The sequence below is a fragment of the Scyliorhinus canicula genome, chromosome 4, assembly GCF_902713615.1.
Source record: "Scyliorhinus canicula chromosome 4, sScyCan1.1, whole genome shotgun sequence".
NCBI classification, from domain to species: Eukaryota; Metazoa; Chordata; class Chondrichthyes; order Carcharhiniformes; family Scyliorhinidae; genus Scyliorhinus; species Scyliorhinus canicula.
The window spans coordinates 110,281,817-110,303,826 of NC_052149.1; the positions used below are offsets into that span (position 1 = coordinate 110,281,817).

The 22,010-nt window shown below is 44.6% G+C and overlaps 1 protein-coding gene across 1 annotated transcript in view; it reads right to left on the minus strand.

Moving 5' to 3' along the window:
- Window positions 1-22,010, minus strand: part of lhx4 (LIM homeobox 4) — a 131,945-nt gene that overhangs the window by 108,546 nt on the left and 1,389 nt on the right. Inside the window, exon 2 of the mRNA XM_038794996.1 lies at window positions 20,434-20,605. Coding sequence (XP_038650924.1) covers window positions 20,434-20,605 — 172 coding nt within the window. The remainder of the gene's footprint in view (window positions 1-20,433; window positions 20,606-22,010) is intronic.

Sequence of the window (22,010 nt, forward strand, 5' to 3'; positions counted from 1 at the left end):
TGAGGGGGCATCCCTGAGGCCTCCCCAATTGAGGGAAAGAGGGGGGGTCAAAAACATGGCGTTGGGGGGGGGGGGGGTGGAATAGGTGCTGCTGGACAAAATGCTGCTGAGATCTGCGAGGAAATCCTTCTAAGTGCGGCCGTGGTGGGGAGAAACTGTCCGAGGCCAAATAATCGGCAAATGCTGACTGCAGATGCTGAGAAACACCCCTCTAAATGTGCCGTTCAGTAGATGTTGTCTTGAGTCCGCTGAATCATGCCCATTGTTTCAGGACCTTTCATCAGAACTGGCTTGACATTCAATAGTTCGGTCATCGTCTAGGGGAGGTCGGAGAAAGTGTGAGAGAATTGATCTTCAGCCTCAGCTAGGCAGTGGTCAGTACACCAGGCAATAACAGTATCACCTCCTTTGTCCTGACCTGAAATGTTAACTCTGTTTCTCTCTCCACAGGTGCTGTCTACCCATCTTATTTATATAACCCTTAACCCCTTGTCAGACAGAAGTCAATCAATCGCTAATAGAAACTTTTCTACCAACAGCTATTTGGGGAGAGAGTTCCATTTCCCTTCTCTGAGGGAATGCTTTCTGACATCACCCTTGAAAGGGTTAGCTCTCATTTTAAGGTTATGCCCTCCAGAAATAGTGGGCTGGATTCTCCGGCCGCTGACACCAAAATTTCGTTCGGTGAACGACCGGAGAATCACCTTTCACAACCAAATCAGGGGCGGTGCCGCTTTTGCGATGCTCCGCCCGCTCCAAAGCGCCGTACTCGCAGAGTCCAGCTCGACGGCCTCAGGCCATTGCCTGAGGCCCACCCCCCGATGCTGCACCCCCGACCGGCCGAGTTCCCGATGGTGTGCGTCTCTCATGGTCTCGCTTGTCAGGAACTCAGCGTGGCGGCTGCGGACTCAATACAGCACCGCCACAGTCGGGGGAAGGCCGATTGGCGGATAGGGGTGACATTATTCAGGGCTGGGGGCACTGTGGGGTTGTGGTCCGGGGCACGCGAGCCGGCAAAGGGGCAGACTATTTTGCATGCCGGTTCCACGAGCGGCCTCCGCAATGAAGCACGGCGCGGCCGCTGCAGGCTGCCGCCATGCGCATGCGCGGCCATAGATTCAGCAATTCTCCGGGACGTTTTGGCAGCTAGAGCTGGGTGCTCTGCACTGCTTTCCTGCTCGCCCTTGGCAAAACTGGGAATCGGTGGCCGGCGTGGGGACATAGCCCCAGAATTGGAGAATCCAGCCCAGTATGTCTCCATTAACCTCATCAAATCCTTTAATCAACTTAAACACCTTTAAAACCTCTATACTCAGGGGAATATTAACATTCAAAAGACTCATTGAGTGACCCATGACAGAGTATATTAATGTACGATAAGGAAGTTGAGCATTCCAAGATATTTGATCAACCTCGAAACAGAGGAAGGGCAGCAGGGGGGAGTGGGGACGGGTGGCTATTTAGTCGACCTCAAGCCTTCTCTGTCAATTAGATCATGCATGATTTCTATCTTAACTCCATGTCTTGATTCTCAAAAGAAAGTCCATCAATGTCAGTTTTGAAGTTTTCAATTGATATATCCTCAACACTCTTCTGGAATAGAGTGATCCAGATTTCCCCCACCAATTGTTGAAGAAATGCTTTATGAGATCACTCCATCAGGGTTGAGAACTTTATTTAAGGATAAGCCCCCTGTTTTGGATTCTAAATTTTATGATTCTATGACCAGATGGAATAGTTTCTCTCTATCTCATCTATTAAATTCTTTAATCATTTTAAACACCTCCGGAACAACAACCATTTTATATTTTTTTATATGCAAAAGGAATGCAAGCTTACACTGCACAGCTCAGCTCATAATTTAACCGTGTTAGTCCATGTATCATTCAGGTGAATCTGCACTCCACCTATCCAGAGACAATAAGCTCCCTGAGGTATGTTAGTGAATGATAGGGACATTGAGCATTTCATAACATGATATATTAATGATGTGGAGATGCCGGCGTTGGACTGGGGTGAGCACAGTAAGAAGTCTTACAATACCAGGTTAAAGTCCAACAGGTTTGTTTCAAACACTAGCTTTCGGAGCACTGCTCCTTCCTCAGGTGATTTTCCTCAGGTGGAGTATCTTGCTGAGATAGAGAATCAGCTGTGATCATGTTGAATGGCTCAATGGGCTCCTGCTCCTATTTTCTATGTTTATCTGTAGCAGGAAGCCATTTAGTTCCATATACCCATTCTACCATTAAATTAAGATCTGTATCATGCTGCCATGATTCCTCAACACTTAATACCATCAGCAAGCCAATATTTATCAATCTCTGTTATAACATTTCCAATTGACCTCGGCTCAAGAGCCTTTTGAGGGAAAGAGCTCCAAAGAGTTCCAGGTTTTCACTATTATTTGTGTGAGGAGATGTTCCTCGTATCATCCTTGAACAGCCTCACTCTAAATTTGTGGTTATGTCCCCTTGCTCTTCACAACCTCACCACCCAAACAAATCAGCTTAAACATATCAGTAAGATAAACCCTTCACCTTCTATACTGGAAAGAATAATAAATAATAATATGTTATTGGAGAATCCAGTTCTCCATGACATTGTTTTCAGTGTGGCATATGGACATTGGACACCCCATGGCACAATACGTTTATGTATATTAGGAATATCAAGCATTGTGTGCTCTGGATTGTATTTTGCTCTATATTGAATATTTCTGACACAGAAAATTAGCATGTCATAGAGAAATTGAACATTTGGCGCGCAGGAATAACATGGGAACGTATGAATGGAAGATCCATGATATAGTCTGTTAGTGTGTCGCGGATAACGCTGGGGAGGCAGTGGCATAGTGGTATTGTCACTGGACTAGTAATCCAGAGACCCAGGATAATGATCTGGGGACCCGTGTTCAAATCCCACCAGGGCAGATGATGGAATTTAAACTCAATAAAATATCTGGAATTAAAAGTCTAATGATGACCATGAAACCATCGTCGACTGTTGTAAAAACCCATCTGGTTCAGTAATGTCCTTTAGGGAAGGAAATCTGCCGTTCTTACCTGGTCTGGCCTACATGTGACAGTAATATGGTTGATTCCTAAATGGCCTCGCAAGTCACTCAGTTGTTTTCAAAACACAAAAAATGAATGAAACCGATGGACCACTCGGCATTGAACCAGGCACCAGAAACGATAATGGCAAGCCCAGCCCTGCCGACCCTGCAAAGCCCTCCTTACTAACATCTGGGGACTTGTGCCAAAGTTGGGAGAGCTATCTCACAGACTAGTTAAGCAGCAGCCTGACATACTCATACTCACAGAATCATAACTTACAGAGAATGTCCCAGACACCACTATCATCATTTCTTGCTATGTCCTGTCTCACCGGCAGGACAGACCCAGTAGAGATGGCGGCACAGTGGTATACAGTCGGCAGGGAGTTGCCCTGGCAGTCCTCCACATTGACTATGGACCCCATGAAGTCTCATGGCTTCGGGTTAAACATGGGCAAGGAACCCTCCTGCTGATTATCACATACCAGCCACCATCAGCTGATGAATCAGTACTCCCCCATGTTGAACACCAGTTGGAAGAAGCACTGAGGCTGGCAAGGGCACAGAATATGCTCTGGGTAGGGGACTTCATTACCAAGAGTGGCTTGATAGTACCACCACAGACTGAGCTGAATGGGTCCTAAAGGAATAGCTGCTAGACTTGGACTGCAGCAGGTGGTGAGGGCATCAACAAGAGGGAAAAACAATACTTGACCTCATCCTCATCAGCCTGACTGCTGCAGATGCATCTGTCCATAACGGTGCCAGTAGACGTGACCACCGCACAGTCCTTGTAGAGACAAAGTCTTGTCTTCACATTGAGGATACCTTCCATTGTGTTGTGTGGCATTACCACCGTGCTAAATGGGATAGACTTCGAACAGGTCTAGTCACTCAAGACTGGGCATCCATAAGGCGCTGTGGGTCATCAGCAGCAGCAGAATTGTACTCAACCCCAATCTGCAACCTCATGGCCCGGCACATCCCCCACTCTACCATTACCACCAAGCCAGAGGATCAACCTGGTAAAATGAAGAGTGTAAGAGAGCATGCCAGGAGCAACATCAGGCATACCGAAAAATGAGGTGTCGACCTGGTGAAGCTTCAACACAGGACTACTTGTGTGCCAAACAGCATAAGCAGCAAGTAATAGACAGAGCTAAACAATTCTACAATTAACGCATCATATCTAAGCTCTGTAGTCCTGCCACATCCAACCATGAATGTCGATGGACAATTAAACAACTCACTGGAGGAGGAGGCTCCAGAAATATCCCCATCCTCAATGTGCAGGAGTCAGCACGTATGTGCAAAAGACAAGGCTGAGGCATTCGCAAACAGCTTCAGGTAGAAGTGCCAAGTGGATGAGCCATCTCAGTCTCCTCTGGATGTCCCCAGCATCACAGATGTCAGTCTGTAGGGTGCTCTTTCCAAGGGCCAGTGCAGACTCGATGGGCCGAATGGCCTCATTCTGCACTGTAAATTCTATGATTCTGTGATTCTAAGTTCCTACATGTCCTGATGCTCTTGAGCGCCATTATCAACTTGCACTTCCAGCAACTTTAATGGAAAAAATAATCAAGATAAGGGCTGCAGGAAAGTGATTAACTCAGTAGGTACAATGTGAGTGCCCAGTCTAGAGTATTCTGAGCCACTTGCGAAAGAGACGTAGATAAATTATAAAGTTGGATACATTTTTCCTTTTTAAAGACCTATTTCTATTTCATCTGCTCCAACACAAAACAGAAACCCCAGGCTGTGCATATATTTTAAAATATTTTATCCTTATTGCTCATTATTATTTTTAAACTGGACTTTTCTGCTGAGCAAAGAAAGTTAAGATGATTGACCCCCCTTTTCTGGAAATTATCCCCAGTGGTCTCAAGAACAAAATAATTCTTTTGTCTGTTTCAGGAATGTCACAAGGAGCTTCTAACAGACTACCTGGGAGTGTACAGGCCAATTTCAAAAGGAGCTGCAGTAATCCCATTTGATAAGCCAACCTTTTTAGCAGAGTCCATGGTGTGTCGAGACAATTTACAACCAGACCCCTAACAGGGATGGCACCCCTTTCAACCCATAATGGCTGAGACACTATTAGTCTTAAAAGCAAAGATAAATACCAAATGCTGGATAAACATCCTTTGAACATACATCATACAGTACAGAAGGAGGCCATTTGACCCATCAACTCTCCACTGACCCACTTAATCCCTCACTTCCACCCTATCCCCCAAACCCAATAACCCCATCTAACCTTTTTGGACACTAAGGAGAATTTATCATGGCCAATCCGCCTAATCAGCATGTCTTTGGACTGTGGGAGGAAACCGGAGCACCCAAGGGAAACCCACGCAGACATGGGGAGAACGGGCAGACTCCACACAGACAGTGACCCAGCGGGGAATCGAACCTAGGACCCTGGCGCTGTGAAGCCACAATGCTAACAACTATGCTACCGTGCTGTCCTTTGTTGAAGTCACTGTGGAGAAGGAAGGTCATATGACCCAAGACTCTGATCTTTTGAGCAGTTTAAATATACATTTGCAGCCAGTCTGCTGGTTAACATCCAACTGGCAGGCCATATAAAATCAAGCTCTGTCCAGGTTGGACCACTGGCCAATCTGACCTCCCTCTACTGAACCCTGACATGCAGAACCGAGGCAATTTCTGCACGCCTAATTCACCTTGCAATGTCAAAGCAACCTAAAAATGCGAACCTTGCAACACTGGTCTCCAGCCAGCTGACTACCGAAGGCCGACATGAAAATACTCCATATTGCACTTGATTTTGGGACTCTGGAATTCACATGAAACAATATTCAGTTTTTCTGTGGTCGTTCCATTATAAACCTATTTTCCCGTTTACTGTGTGAATGTGGAGTGGGTAGTTGCAAATGCTCCCTTTTCATGGGGTTTGGATATGTACAATAAACTAACCTGCTGGCTTAATCCTAATACAATTTGCTGTGGGATTACTAATTAAATTGGATCAAACAAAAACTAAGGGGTTGGGAAAATACGCCACCACTTAAAATCATAGAATCCTTACAGTGCAGAAGGAGGCCATTCGGCCCATCAATTCAGTACCAACCCTGTAAAAGAGCACACTATCCCCATAACCCTGCAAACCAATCCAACATTTTGGAAATGAAGGAGCAATTTAGTATGGCCAATCCACCTAACTTGCACATCTTTGGACCATGGGAGGAAACCCGAGCACCCGAAAGAAACCCACGCAGACACGGGAGAATTTACAAACTCCACACAGACAGTCACCCAAGGCCTGAATCGAACCCTGACACTGTGAGGTAGCAGTGTTAACCACTGTGCCGCCAGTGGTGATGCATCACTGTAGATACACAAGGGGTTAACGTAAGTACACGTAGATTAGCTAGACACTAGAGCGAGCACCAGAGACATGACACACAGACACTCAACCAATAGGTCAGTAAGCTAGGACATGACCAATGGGCATTCACGATACACACAGAGGTGACACTACCACAGTGGGGGCATTACACCAACCCGTATATAAAGGACACAGCACACATGATCTTGCTCTTTCCAGTGGAGACACTCAGTGAGTACAGACACAGGGTTGATTCAACATCACACCCACCACATGGATTGTAGCAGACTGGTTCGTCAGTCTGAGTAGCTATAGAAGGATTATCAGTAGAGGCGAATCTGAGTAGGAGAATTGTAAATAGTTTAATAAACATGTTGAAGTTATCTCCACATCTGAACCTTTCTTTGTCAGAGTGAACATCAGGGAAACAGCTTATGCTACGTCATGAGCATAACAAGACATCGCCCATATTATTCGTAAAATTATTCATTTAAAAAAGCTATGGACAAGCGGTAAGAGGAAAACAATGCTGTTTGAACTGACTCCCTTCTGTTTGTAATACATTAGTATTCAGCAACACAAATCTTCTGGATAACTCTTTGTCAAAGCTGGAGAGAACTGGAAATAGTATCAGATTTATACTGTTGTGGGGAAGGGAGATATGTGTGGAGCAGTGGGGCTGGATACAGGTGATGTGGAGATGCCGGCATTGGACTGGGGTGAGCACAGTAAGAATCTTACAACAACAGGTTAAAATCCAACATGTTTGTTTCAAACATGAGCTTTCGGAGCACTGCTCCTTCCTCAGGTGAATGAAGAGGTATGTTCCAGAAACATATATATAGCCAAATTCAAATATGCCAGACAATGCTTAGAATGTGAGCATTTGCAGGTAATTCAATCTTTACAGATCCAGAGATAGGGGTGACCCCACGTTAAAGTGATATAAATTGTATCGAGCCAGGACAATTGGTAGGATTTCACAAGCCCAGGCCAGATGGTGGTGGATGAATGTAATGCGACATGAATCCCAGGTCCCGGTTGAGGCCATACTCATGTGTGCGGAACTTGGCTACATGTTTCTGCTCGGCGATTCTGCATTGTCGCGTGTCCTGAACGCCGCCTTATTACATAGATTACATAGAACATACAGTGCAGAAGGAGGCCATTCGGCCCATCGAGTCTGCACCGACCCACTTAAGCCCTTACTTCCCCCCCGCTCCCCCCCCCCCCCCCCCCCCCTTCCCATCCCCATAACCCAGTAACTTCTCCTAACCTTTTTTTGGTCACTAAGGGCAATTTATCATGGCCAATCCACCTAACCCGCACTTCTTTCGGCTGTGGGAAGAAACCGGAGCACCTGGAGGAAACCCACACAGACAGGGGGAGAACGTGCAGACTCTGCACAGACAGTGACCCAGCAGGAAATCGAACCTGGGACACTGGCGCTGTGAAGCCACAGTGCTAATCACTTGTGCTACCGTGCTGCCTTGGAGAATGCTTACCCGGAGATCAGAGGCTGAATGCCCTTAGCTGCTAAAGTGTTCCCCGACTAGAAGGGAACATTCCTGCCTGGTGATTGTCGCGCAATGTCCGTTCATTCGTTGTCACAGCTTCTGCATGGTCTCGCCAACGTACCGCGCTTCAGGACATCCTTTTCTGCAGCGTAGGGGTAGACAACGTTGGCCGAGTGACACGAGTATGTACCGCGTACCTGGTGGGTGGTGTTCTCACGTGTAATGGTGGTATCCATGTCGATGATCTGGCAAGTCTTGCAGAGATTGCCATGGTAGGGTTGTGTGGTGTCGTGGTTGCTATTCTGAAGGCTGAGTATAAAGCTGCAAACAAGGCAACCTCAAACAAACCATTGTTTGCAGCTTTAGAGAGGGTGCAGAAGAGATTTACCAGGATGCTGCCTGGTATGAAGGGCATTAGCTAAGAGGAGCTGTTGAATAAACTCGGTTTGTTCTCACTGAAACGACAGAGGTTGAGGGGCGACCTGATAGAGGTCTACAAAATTATGAAGGGCATAGTCAGAGTGGATAGTCAGAGGCTTTACCCCAGGGTAGAGGGGTCAATTACTAGGGGGCATAGGTTTAAGGTGCGAGCGGCAAGGTTTAGAGGAGATGTGCGAGCCAAGTGTTTTTACACAGAGGGTAATGGGTGCCTGGAACTCGTTGCCGAAGGAGGTGGTGGAAGCAGGGACGATAGTGACGTTGAAGAGGCATCCTGACAAATACATGAATAGGATGGGAATGGAGGGATATGGACCCAGGAACTAAGATTTTAGTTTAGACGCGCAGTATGGTCCGCACGGACTTGGAGGGCCGAAGGGCCTGTTCCTGTGCTGTACTTCTCTTTGTTCTTTGTTCTTTGTTCAATGTAGAGTAGTCTGCATTGGGGGCAGCAAATGCAATAGACCAGAATGAAGGAGGTAAACGTGAAGCACTGCCTCACCTGAAAAGTGTGTTTAGGGTCTGAGATGGTGAGCAAAGAGGAGGTAAAGGGACAGGTGTTACACCTGCGATTGCATGGGAAGCTGTCATGGGAAGAGGGTGAGATGTTGGGGGTGATGGATGAGTGGACCAGGGTATCCCGGAAAGAATGGTCCCTGAGGAATGCTGACAGGGGGAGTGAGAGGGAGATGTGTTTGGTGGGGGAATCATGCTGGAGTTGACGGAACTGGTGGAAGATGATTCTTTGAATGTGGAGGCTGGTGGGGTGAAAGTGAGGACAAGGTGGGAGAGGGAGTGAGGGCAGAAGTGCGGGAGATGTGTTAGACACGTTTGGCAGTCCTGTCGACCACTGTGGGTGGGAAACCACAACCAAGAAGAATGAAGGCATGTCAGCAGCACCATTTTGGAAAGTGGCATCGGAACAGACAGAGGTTAAGGAACTGGGAGAATGGGATGGAGTCCTTACAGAATGTGGGGTGTGAAGAGCTGTCATCAAGGTAGCTGTGGGAGTCAGTGGGTTTGTAATGAATGCCAGTGGCCATCTATCACCAGAGATAGAGGGGTCCCCCACTGCTCCAGGCTCCGCCAACTGCCCCTCCACAACAGTATTTAACTGATTTTATTTCTAGGCTGCTCTAGCTTTGACGAAGATTCATCCAGACTTGAAATGTTAGCTCCGTTCTCTCTCCACAGATGCTGTCAACCCGGTGAGATTGGGCAGTATTTTCTATCTTTGTTTCAGATTCCAGCATCCACAGTAATCTGCTTTTATTAACCCACTTCTTCTGTCTTTTGCCACTGGTAGTGTGAACAATGTTCATGATCCATTGATCCTGGTACTGGTTATTCACGCCAGTGAAGGTAGAACAGCGGTTATTCTCATGTAACCCAGCATGTTTCAATGATGGTGAGAATAATTCTCAGATCTCATTACTGCCTGCATTGCTGCACTGTAGAGCTGTCACAATCTGTAAAGAGCAATGATCCTGCTTCTGCAGCAGTGCAGTATCTGCATTTCATTCAATACCAGTTTGTTGCAGGCTCTTAGCCATTGACAGATTCACAGCGGGCAGCAGATAACATTAAATTCAGCTCATGCCAAAGGTTAACAATGGAATTATAGTAAATAAATAGAGCTGTGGAATTCAAATTGATTACTGCCAATGGCAGGCGCACAGTTCTCCCTTGTTTGCCTGCACTCCAAAATGCAAATGATTCGAAACAGCTTGCATTTATATGGCACCTTAATGTTGTAAAATGTCCCAAGACACTTCATAGAAGTGACAATCAAACACAATTTGGCACTGCGCCATATAAGATATTAGGATAGTGATCAAATACTTAGAGGCATATTTTGAGGGCTATTTTAAAAGAGGATAGAGAGAAAGAGAGGCTATGGCATTTAGGGAGGCAATTCCAGAGTCTAAGGGCCTAAGAAAACTGATGGTCTGGCTGCCAAGGTGGGAAAAAATTCAGGAAAAAATTCAAGAATCCAACTACAGACTAGTGAAACCCAACTTCTATCACTGGATTGAAGCCATCTGTTGCAGCCAGGCACATACATAATGCAGAACCTGACCAACACACTCCTAACATTAAGTAATAAAGAGGGAAAAGCCCAACATAAAAATTGCTTTCAAGAAACAGGATCTTTTAACCTTATATCAATGTTCCATTGTGGAAATCTTCATACAACTGCATTGTAAACATAATGGCACAGGGCACGATTAGTGTAAATTCAAGCCTGGTGGAAGGAGGGAACAAAGCTGATTTATCTCTCAGCTGCCTTTCCATTACAGAGGAATCTTAATTCAAAGCCATATGCAATTCAAATTCACTGCCAATTCCAATTTCAGTGTACAATTTATTTCAACAGGCCATACCAACACCATTACCTGCCCCAAATCGCAAAACTATCTGACTTGCCGATATATTGCCATTCTTTCATCAGCGCTGAATCAGGAACTTAGAATTCCCCACTCAACACTATTGCAGGAGCTTGACCAGCAATTCAAGGACAAGCCTCACCATCATTATGGCAACTGAGGACAGATAATAAATGTGCCCTTGCAAAACCAATATCCCGAGAATAAATGGCTAGAATTTGTGGGTAAATCAAGAGTCAAGGGCCATCTGACTATACACTGAAATACAAAGAACTTACCACATGAAAACAAACCTCTCAGACCCCACCAGTCTATACTGACATTGGTCATCCACACAAGGAAGTTGTTCTAATCACAGTTCCTCACACTGTTTCCAAATCAATGCAACTCTCTTCCCTTTATCCATTTCTTCAATGGAATCTTGAATGTTGATATTGTTTCTATGTCAGCCATGAAACCTGGAAATAAACTGTAGGCTCACAACTCTCTATGTGAAGAACTTTCCCCTAACCTCTGATCTAAATCTCCGAAATTTAATCTTGCAAAGTACAGCCTCTCAATCTTGACCCCATAATTATTGAAAACAATCTGCTTCCATCCTCAATGTCCCTTTTGTAAGTAAAAAAAAAGATTATATCTTCCTGTAATCTGCTTTGATGTAGTGAAAAATGAGTCCGTTTTCCAAAATTTTCTTCATATTTTTATGTTGTCCTAGTCTATTTGCTTCATAGTCTCTCAGCAGCCTGAATATTTTTCCTATTGTGTATAGCCCAACGTAGGACACAATATCCTTGATGCATTCTAAAGGTATCCCATAGATTAATCATTACATCTTGACCATTATATTCTATAACAAGATAAAACGCAGAATTCTATAGTATGTAATTCTATGGCTTTGCTCTGAAGTCAGATCAGGTCCTAACTCAAAGAGGGTAGATCATTTGGTCTGGATGGAACGCATCCACCTGTTTAAAATAATTTAGGAAATACATAGCAGTGACCCTATTGCTCACGTTTAATAATCAATTGGAAAAGGTAAAGTGCAGAGAATTGGCAGGCTGTTAATGTTACACCTATATTTAATATGGCAGATAGAACATTCCCAGGTTCAGTCAGCTTAACATGGATGTTAGGCAAAGGAGAAAATAGAAAAACAGCTGGAAACCAAAAATATAAGACAGAGCTTTCAAACGGGAAAACATTTATTGAGCAACTCCTTTGAGAATATAACAAAGAGTAGACAGGGCAATGCACTAGATGTAATGTAACTAGATTGCCAAAACTCCTTTGAGAAGATACCATCTAATAGACTAATGAATAAAGTCAGCACATGCAGTCAGGAGACAAATAGCTAAATAGATAGCTTGATGGCTGAAAGACAGAGAACAAGTGTTATGGGTAGTGATTCAGAGTGTCAAAAGGTGGAATATGGGGTTCACAAGGATGACCCTTGTTGTTCACAATTTTTATCAATAAATTAGACTTTGGAATCAAAATACAATCTCAAAATTTGCAGACGATACTAAATTGAGAGGGATTGTCAACATTGGAGGGGACTGCAATAACTGGCAAGCAGACATTAACAACCTTACAGAATTGGGCATAATGTTGGCAAATGAATATTAATATTGGTATGTGCGAGGTATTACATTTGAGATTACATTTGGGGTGAAAACAAAGGAGACACATATTACTCAGAAATCGAAATATGGCAGAGGAGCAATAGGGTCTGGGTTCCCATGAAACTGAGTGAGCGCATGACTTTGCACCACTTTGAAATATATTGCCCAGACCTGACTCTGTGACAAATATGTATGCAACAGTGCTAACAAGTTAAAAGGGATCATGTGTTTAAATCAACGGGTTGTGCTTGATAACTGACTTTTAAAGGGAACATTTGGAGTATAAATATGCAAGTTATTAAAAGTCGTACCACAGATCAATAAGGCCTTTAAAAAAAGCACATCAGGCATTAGAATTTGTTTCTGGAGAATTAGAATTGAAATGGAGACAAGTAATCCTAATCCTTTATTAAATCTTGGTTGCACCACATTTGGAGTACTGTGTGCTGTTCTGTCACCATATTATATTAAGGTAGGACATGCTGGGGAGGGTGAAAAATAAGACTTTCAAGGATGATGCCAGAAATCACCTTGAGGTTATGCCAAAAATAAAAGCTAATTAATGTGGATGCTGGAATTCTGAAATAAATATAGAAAATGCCAGACAAAAACAGCAGGTCAGGCAGCATCTATGGAAGAAGAAACACCGTTAAGTTACAGTCCATTTGGCTCTTCGTAGCCCTGAAGAAGAGCCATATGGACTCCAAATATTAACTCTGTTTCTCCCTCCACAGATGCTGCCAGACCTGCTGAGTTTTTCCAGCATTTTCTGTCTTTATTATGTGAGGTTATACCTGTCAGGAAAGAATGAACTGACTGTGTCTCTTTTCTCTTGAAGGCTGAGGGGTGAGGTGTTATAAATGATGGAAAATTTTGAGAGAGTAGAGACACAGTGAATGTTTGCGCTTGGAGGAAAGAACAAACCAGGAAGCCATCAATATGAGATAGTCACCGAACGATCAAAAAGGCACTCAGATGAAACCTCCATACCCACTATGTGGTGGCTATGTGGAACCTAGGGACTAGTTGAGGTGAATAGTATTGACAGAAGAGGCAAATAAAGCACCTGAAAAGATTAGGGAATTGAAGGTTATGACAGTGTTAGGTGAGAATGGGAGGGAGCTGGGGAGGAATATAAATGCTTGTACGGACAGGTTGGACTGAATGACATGTTTTTGCTCTCCATACTTAATGCAATTGCTAAACGTTTTTTTCAATCTGAGATGTTGCCTTTATTGAACCTTTACCCCCAAATCCTGCAGCTTTCCCTCAGCATTGGACCTACATTCATGAAAAGCAAATAATGGCAGCCATTTAGTTTTAGCAAAATTCATCGCCTCACACTTATTGCCATTGTATTTAATTTGCAACTTTTAAGGTCATTCTCCTGCTGTTACCTCGTTAATCTTTCTAGTTTTTCTACAACAGGGCAGCGCCACGGCACAGTGGTTAGCACTGCTGCCTTACAGTGCCAGGGACCTGGGTTCAATTCCAACCTCCGGTGACTGTGTGGAGTTTGCATGTTCTCCCCGTGCTCCCTGAGTTACCTCCAGGTGCTCCAGTTTCCTCCCACAGTCAAAATATTTGCAGGGATTGGCCATGGTAAATTGCCCCTTAATGTTTAAACATTAGCTGAGGTTATGGGGCTAGGGCGAGGGAGTGGGCCTAGGTAGGGTGTTCTTTCAGAGGATTGGTGCAGACTTGATGGGCAGAATGGCCTCCTTCTGCACCACAGGGATTCTATGAAACATGATTCCTATTTTGGTATCAGCTACAAATTCAGGCACCGGCGAGGCTTAAATCCCATCCTTGCTACACACAGTGAACACAGGTGACCCTGGACTGAACCATGCTGACATCACGATTTTCTCTTTCGTTATATTCTTGGTCATTTCCACCTCAATTTCTGATTAGAATTAGGGTAGGGTTTATGCCGGGGACTATTTGAGTACTCTCCGATCTCCGGCATGCACCCCCGCTTGACATTCAGCCGGAAACATAATTTTTCAGGCCTGAACGCAGTTATTTCTCTCAGTATTTTGGAGTCTATCCCATCAGATCCTGGCTCGTCTATCTTGCCTCCTTATCTTAATCCATCTCAGTGTGCCCAATCTTCCACTGAATTTAACTCAGTCTGTCACTGGGGTCAGGTAAAGATCTAAACTGGTGATTTTCAGGTTAAAAACCCGAAACCACAGAGAAGTCGCAGAAGGTTTCAGTCAAAAATATCTGGATCGCCCTTAACGATTGGTCAGTTTGCATCTGTTAATCCAGCCTGACACTGCACTGTGACGGCCCGGCAGCAACAACACACCAATCAGGTTATAGCACAGACCTTGTGGTTACATTGTTGCAAATCCTTTCGAATGGGGAATTGGATATAAGTGAGGGGCGGGAGGTCGAGTTACTTCACTCGGTTACCAGCAGTCCCTAGGTTGAGTACACACACACAAATATACACCCGCATATATATGAATTACCAATTTCAGTAACATCAAACCAAAGATGAACTCGCCACGGGTAAACAGAGAACGAATTATTCACCCATTCCTGAACTTTGCTGTAAATATTACCCTCTGTGAGACATCCCCACAATTAGAAGGGGGTCTCACACACAGCAGAGTGATCAGTGGATGAGCGATGCCCCTAACCCATTTTAGTATTAATTATGGACAGTCATATCTAAACACACCGAGTTAGTCAATTTCAACTGTGAGGCTCAGAGACTGCACATCCTCAAGGTTGTTGCGAGCTGGTTCTTTCCGTGTTTTATTAAAATACGTTTGCAATGGATGTGTTCCATTTTTCGGATGGAGCTGTTCACACATGGGGAGCTGTTTTTGAGATTCTCTTGCACTACTGTGCAAGGAAGAAAACGAGCAAGGGACATTTCTACCGCTGGTTGTTGAGCCGATCCGCAGTCCAGACTTATTAAGGAAAGGTAAGGGGGAACAAAAGGGGTCAAGGATTTTGTGAAAGCCCCCCCCCCCCCCTCTTCGGACTGTCCGAAGAAGGTTTAAAAAAGAGTGATACAAAACAATGTTCAGTCTCCAATCTGATCTGAGTTGGTTGGCGGGATCAGAGCGGCTCGGAGCTGGGAAAGGAATTTTCAAAATGAGCAGAAAGACTAGGAGCAGGTTACATAGGACATACACAGAACATGCAGTGCAGAAGAGGTCATTCGACCCACTTAACCCCTCACTTCAACCCTATCCCCTTACCCAGTAGCCCCTCCGAACCTTTTTGGACACTAAGGGCAATTTAACATGGCCAATCCACATAAACTGCACGTCTTTGGACTGTGGGAGGAAACCGGAGCACCCGGAGGAAACCCACGCAGACACTGGGAGAATGTGCAGCCTCCGCACAGAAAGCGACCCAGCAGGGAATCGAACCTGGAACCCTAGCGCTGTGAAGCCACAATGCTGACCATTATGCTCTGCGTGCAGGTTGGTCGAGGATTCTGGGTTAGTCAAGGTGGAAAGCACAGACGATTAAGGCGCGAAATTTACCCTAAAATTCAGTTCATATTTAACCAAGTCAGTCACATTTCACACTTTACTCCGGCACACATTGCACCTTCTAATCCGGCTCACATTTCACCCTCTAATCCGGCTCACATTTCACCCTCTAATCCGGCTCACATTCATACTCTAATCCGGCTCACATTTCATCCTCTAATCCGGCTCACATTGTTAATCCCAATCACACTTCACTCTCTAATCCGGCTCATAATTCACCCCTAATCCAGCTCACATTTTACTCCCTAATCCGGCTCTCATTTCACCCTCTAACCTGGCTCACATTTCACACTCTAATCTGACTCATATTTCACCCCTAATCTGGCACACATTGTTCGCTCTAATCCAGCTCATTTTTCACACTTTAATCTGGCTCACATTTCACCCCAATCCGGCTCACATTGCACTCTCTAATCTGGCTCACATTACAAACTCTACTCCGACTCGCATTTGACTCTCCAATCCGACTCATATTTCACCCTCTAATCCCGCTCATATTTCACTCTCTAATCTGGCTCACATTTCATCCCCCTAATCTGGCTCCATTGCACCCTCTAAACCGGCTCACATTTCACCCTCTAATCCAGCTCATATTTATCCCCTAATCTGGTTCACATTTATCCCCTAATCCGACTCAGATTTCACCCTCTAATCCAACTCACATTTATCCCCTAATCCAACTCACATTTCATCTCCTAATCAGGCTCACATCTCATCTCCTAATCCGGCACACATTTCATCTCCTAATCCGGCACACATTTCATCCCCTAATGCGGCTCACATTTTACCCTCTAATTTGACTCGCACTTCATCCTCTAATCTGGCTCACATCTCACCCTTTAATCCAGTTTACATTTCACCCTCTAATCCAGTTCGCACATCATCCTTTAATCTGGCTCGCACTTTACCCTCTAATCGGCTCACATTTGTCACCCAGTTTGCTCTTCACATCCTGCCAATCCAGAACTGAAATCCTGACCACACTTAACAGATTCCTTTGTTTTCGATTCAGTTTCCTTCCCCGGATTTACTCGATGTAATTCTCCTCCTGCCTGTGAATTGGATTTAATCCCGGCTGCCCGTTAGCATCCCCCTCACCAGCCCGTGGCTTCAAAGCTATTTTTAACTAACTTACATTTGTTGTTGCAAATCTGTGCACTGTTAAACAGAGAATTATTTTCCAGGTTATGGGACATTCTGTTTGTTTCAGAGACAGAACCACAGGTTTGTATTCCCTTTGAGATTGATGTGCAGCCGGGTAAAGTGCCTGGTTTTAGAAGGGTGAATAACAGGTAACAGGGACAATTTCAGTTTGGAGTGACAGAAAGGGGCAGATAGGGTCATGGAGCAGCAATTCGAACAGGTGTTTCCTTTAAAAAAAATCTTTTTTTTGTCATGTCAGCAATCAACATAAAACGTCTCAGATGTTGTTTTATTTGAGTGTCTGCTGGTTCCCTAACGGGTCGGATTATTGCTGACCCTGTGAAGGGTGTTTACAGAGGAATGGGAATCCCACATTGAATCGCTACCTGGGCTATGGGGCATCAGCTACTGTCGATTCCTCTCTGTGAAAGATCAGCCGCCGGCCCGTGTGTGTTGCACAGTCCCCTCACAGGGCAACCGAGGGATATTTTATAGGAATTCCGTCTCAACACAATCGCTGATACTGCTTTTCTCAACCGTTGAAGATAGTTTTTTTTTGTTGAAACTTCACAAGTTCTAAATGAACCCCTGTCTCATTCATATCCGCCACAAAACACACGCTCCGTTCAAAAATCCCTTCACTATTGCCCCGGAAATCAGGCAATGTTTCCCTTTGCAGATCACTCCGATCTAACCACAGGTCACACAACAATCCGAATTTTAAAACCCGTTTAAACAGTGTGAAGACATTGCAGAGAGGGTTCAATTGAATGTGAGGGGTGACATCCCATTTCAAAGGCCTGGAACATTGTCTTATCCTAGTTAAATTATCTTCCCAAATTGAATCAGCGGTCACACAGTTATCTCGGCTTTATAGAAATAAACACTCTTCCCAAATAAAGATCACCCCGATTCCAATGATCCTAACGCCGGGATCGGAGCGGTGCGGTTACATAGACTTCGCAAAACCTGCAGCTTTAATTGAGACAAATAGCTAGCCCTATTCCCACTCTTGCTCCAGCTCAATTTAAACACTTTAAACTTTGCCTTTAATAGGGGGAAGTGCTTTATTTGTCACACCGTACGTTTAAACCTGTTTCCATCAATTGGCTTCAACTCAAAGCAGAAAACCGCTGGGTTGGGACTGACAGATGTTGTTTCACGAGGTGATTAAGGATCAGGATTTTCACTGGAATATTCGGTGAGAAACCAGCAGACCTTAATCTTCAGCATTCGGCTCAGGAGAGATAAATCGGAGGAACGGAAATAAACACAGAGAGCGGCGAGAGAGAGAGCATAACATCAAACCTTGAGCTGAAAAGATCAAGCACAGCACCGGGAGAAGGGAGTTTTCAAGCCTAACATCGTATCTGGAGGGACATCTAAAGTGGGTGTTACCTGACTTGTACAATAGTGACTAAAATTAAAAGGACCAGTCTGCCCCTAAATTAGACAACGCAAACCGACCCTCCCCCCCCCCCCCCCCCCCCCCCCCGTTTCAAAGCAACATCTTTATGCACTCTGGCAACGTTTTTTTCGTTCAGAGTCCCACCATTTTCAGCTCCACAAAAGCCTTTCTAAATCCAGCCGGCCACCCGTTCTCTCCCGCAGTTGCAACATACCAGCTGGTAAATCCAAAGCCTGCAAATCAAATCGGCTTCTTTGCTTTCCTATGATACCAGCCCGCTTGCAGGCTGCAGCATCTGATGAAGCAAGTGTATGAAATGATAATCTACCTCCTATTGCAAGCTACAGCTCTGCCCATCAGATCGCTATCTCTCTGTCTCAACGCGTATCTATTTAAACAATCTCTGTTTAAATATCAGATTTCATAAACTAAATGCACATTTAGCTCGCTTTTTAAGTACACATTTCGGTTTCGTTTGAATCATTTGCTTTCTAACATTATTAATTTAATAACTAAATGTTTGTTGTGTACAAAGTACAGCTAGACAAGACTGAAATATTCACCCACAGATTCTTCCGTGAATAAGTCACATTTGCATTCTTAGTGCCCTTCCCTTGAGATCGGTTCTTTCTGGAAAGGTGAAGAATCGGTGGTATCTTGTTTTTTACATGGTGGACGGGTAACAGGCCTGGACTACAGAGCAAAAACCGCGGAATATATTATCGCTCAACAGTGTCCCGCTGTTAATAAAGGTCAGCAAACTTAGGCAGACCGATTCATTTAGCAGATGAGGTTCTCAAATTGGCAAACTGCATCGAACTGATTGCTAATTGTATACAATTCTCAACGCTGAAACCGCAAACTATCGACACATAGCCTTTATGCAACAGGTTTTGTAACATTGCCACGAATCACATCATACTCGCCGATAATATTGTTAGGACCATGCTAATCCCACAGCAAGTACCTGTCACTCCATACCCGCCCACCTGTGCAGCCCAGCCCAATGTGGATACTCCGCTTGGCATCTTATCAGACACTGTCTGGTCAATTATCTCATTTCGATCTAACCTATTCGCTCTAAATAGTGGAAGCATGTTTATCCTTTCCCTCTTGACAGGAAATATTCCGCCCCTCTCTGCTGTGACTTGTTATTTAAACAGTCCCACCCTCTTCAACTGTTCCCTGATCTGACCTGTGCGTTTTGTCCTGGTTTTCTTGCTGGGGCGAACCTAATGTGACACAGAATGAGGGCAGCAGAGCACTCAAAGTAGCACACCACCAGATTAATGCGGATTGCTCTGTATGGGCGGCAGGTGTGGAAGGGACAATGTTGATACGGCCTCTGCCAACAACGGTGTCCCTCACTGTGAATAAACACGCCACACACGTCACTCAATGTTTCTGCATTCGTACAACACAAATCTAGATCCATGCATCAAACAGTAAATGGCATCAAATATGAACAATCTGTGATATTTTACAAATCAGTGTTAATATGGAAAAGGCCGTATGAAAACTGTATGTATTTAGTTCGAAACGAGATTGCTGGCTGGGTTTATAAGTATGCATGAGGCCCGAATTTCTACATGAGAAGGCCAAATGGCGATTCACCAGATAGAAATGGGCCTTTAATTTGTTCATCTACACGGGTGACACTGGGCCACTTAGAAAAGTGGAAGATTAAACATTATGGTAAGTACCCGGGCAACACCTATATAATAAACGATAACGGCTTAGCCACAGTGTGCAAATAATTGCTCAAACATAATATTATGGATATCAAACGACCCCTTTGTACGCTGTGGTGCCGAGCACCATGGAAGATCCCAAGCGGGCCAATGCCTCCTCTCTAGGGCCAGGGCAGTGGATGTGGTGGGAATGGACAGCGAGTGAGGATGGCGCTTCGTTGCAACGCTGCATACCCCATACCCTTCCACAGCAATACCTCCCTTCGACCCGTCCTCACAAGCAACCCGAAATGACTCACTTGAAGAAGTCTTCCTTGCAGTACACGTTGCCGCCCCTGGAGAAACATTTGTCGATCAGCTGCGCCTGGCAGTCAGCACATTTCAGGCACTTGCTGTGCCAGGAGCGCTCCAGCACCTTCAGGATGAACTTATCCAGGATGTGCTGGTTGCAGCCTGCACACAGCGGGATCTCTGCAACAAAAAAGAGAGAGGAAGCAAAAGTTAATAATCATTTGGGGGGAAAAAACCCCGCAGAGATACAGTACCAATCTCTATAACACTGGGGGTGTGGAGATATACAGACGTGAGGGAACTGGAGGAGGGCAAGGAATAAACAACAGGACACGAAAATAGGCCAACAAATCTGCGCAAAAAATAATGTAGGTGGCAAGAAAGAAATTTGCACCTGAATTTGGAGAGACAGAATACGAAAAGCCTGCTAAATAAATTTAAGCTGATATCTGCTGAAGGATCTCTCCCAGACCAATAAACCACCTTTGACTTGGTTTGACAGGATTGTGATTATTACTTCGAGAATACTTCTGTTGAAAGGTTAGACCTCCCAGATGCCCCACTTATTATTTCTAACTATTTTGCTTCCTCAGCCGGGATTGTTACTTGGCGCATGGAAGCTCAATAATTCACCCTTAAATAGAAAAGTGTGGGATTATTTCACAGACTGTCAGCGGCTGGTCCTGTGACCTGTATAAACTATCCCGGATTCCGATTTTGGAGACAAGCAGTGAAACATACCCGGTGCAGTTTCACCATGAAATTCCTCGACAATATTCGGCAGTTGACATACTTAAAAGAGATTGGGGATTTTGGGAGTGAAATATTCTGACACATGAGGAGAGCATTTGAAACATATCGGAAAACAGACACACACACACACACACACACAAAAAAAATTCAATTGTAACAGAGAGTTATATTGAGCTGGAGATTAAACAGAGACGAGGGAGAAAAATGAATGAAGCGAGACACTAAAATTCTAAAACTCTACACCCCCTGCCAACCATTAACTCGAATTACGAGCCGGCAGGTACTTGTAACTATCTCTTCCACAAACATTGAAACCTTACATTTGCTCGTGTTTAGGAAGAAAATGCTTTGTTTCTCATCGATGTGACATTTTTTTAAAAACTGCCAATAATTTGAAAGCAGCCAACAGTTGCGTTGTAGGAAGGGGAGTGTGGGGACCTGGGATTATTTGGCAGGGCTGTGTTAGTCTGGGATATACTTGCTTTTATTCCATTACAAAAGGCATTGGCTGCAGAAGCCCGTGTGGATTGGGAAGCAGGGCAATATGAATCAAACAAATGAAGTTGGATGGAAATGTGAAAGTGTCTGAGATTTGAGATGGGGGTACAGTCCCTCCAAAATGGCCCACACCGAAAGGGGTTATACAGCGTTTTAGCTTCACCATTATTTCACGGGACGGGTTTGTTGCGATTGTTAAGAAGCTGGTTTGAAACAAGTTAACGAAATACTGTCAATTCGTTCTGTTGACTGGAACACGGGCGAGAGTTACCCGAAACGGACAACGCTCTAGTTGCAAGTCGTGAGTCAGTAATTATTTCTATCCACTTTTCTC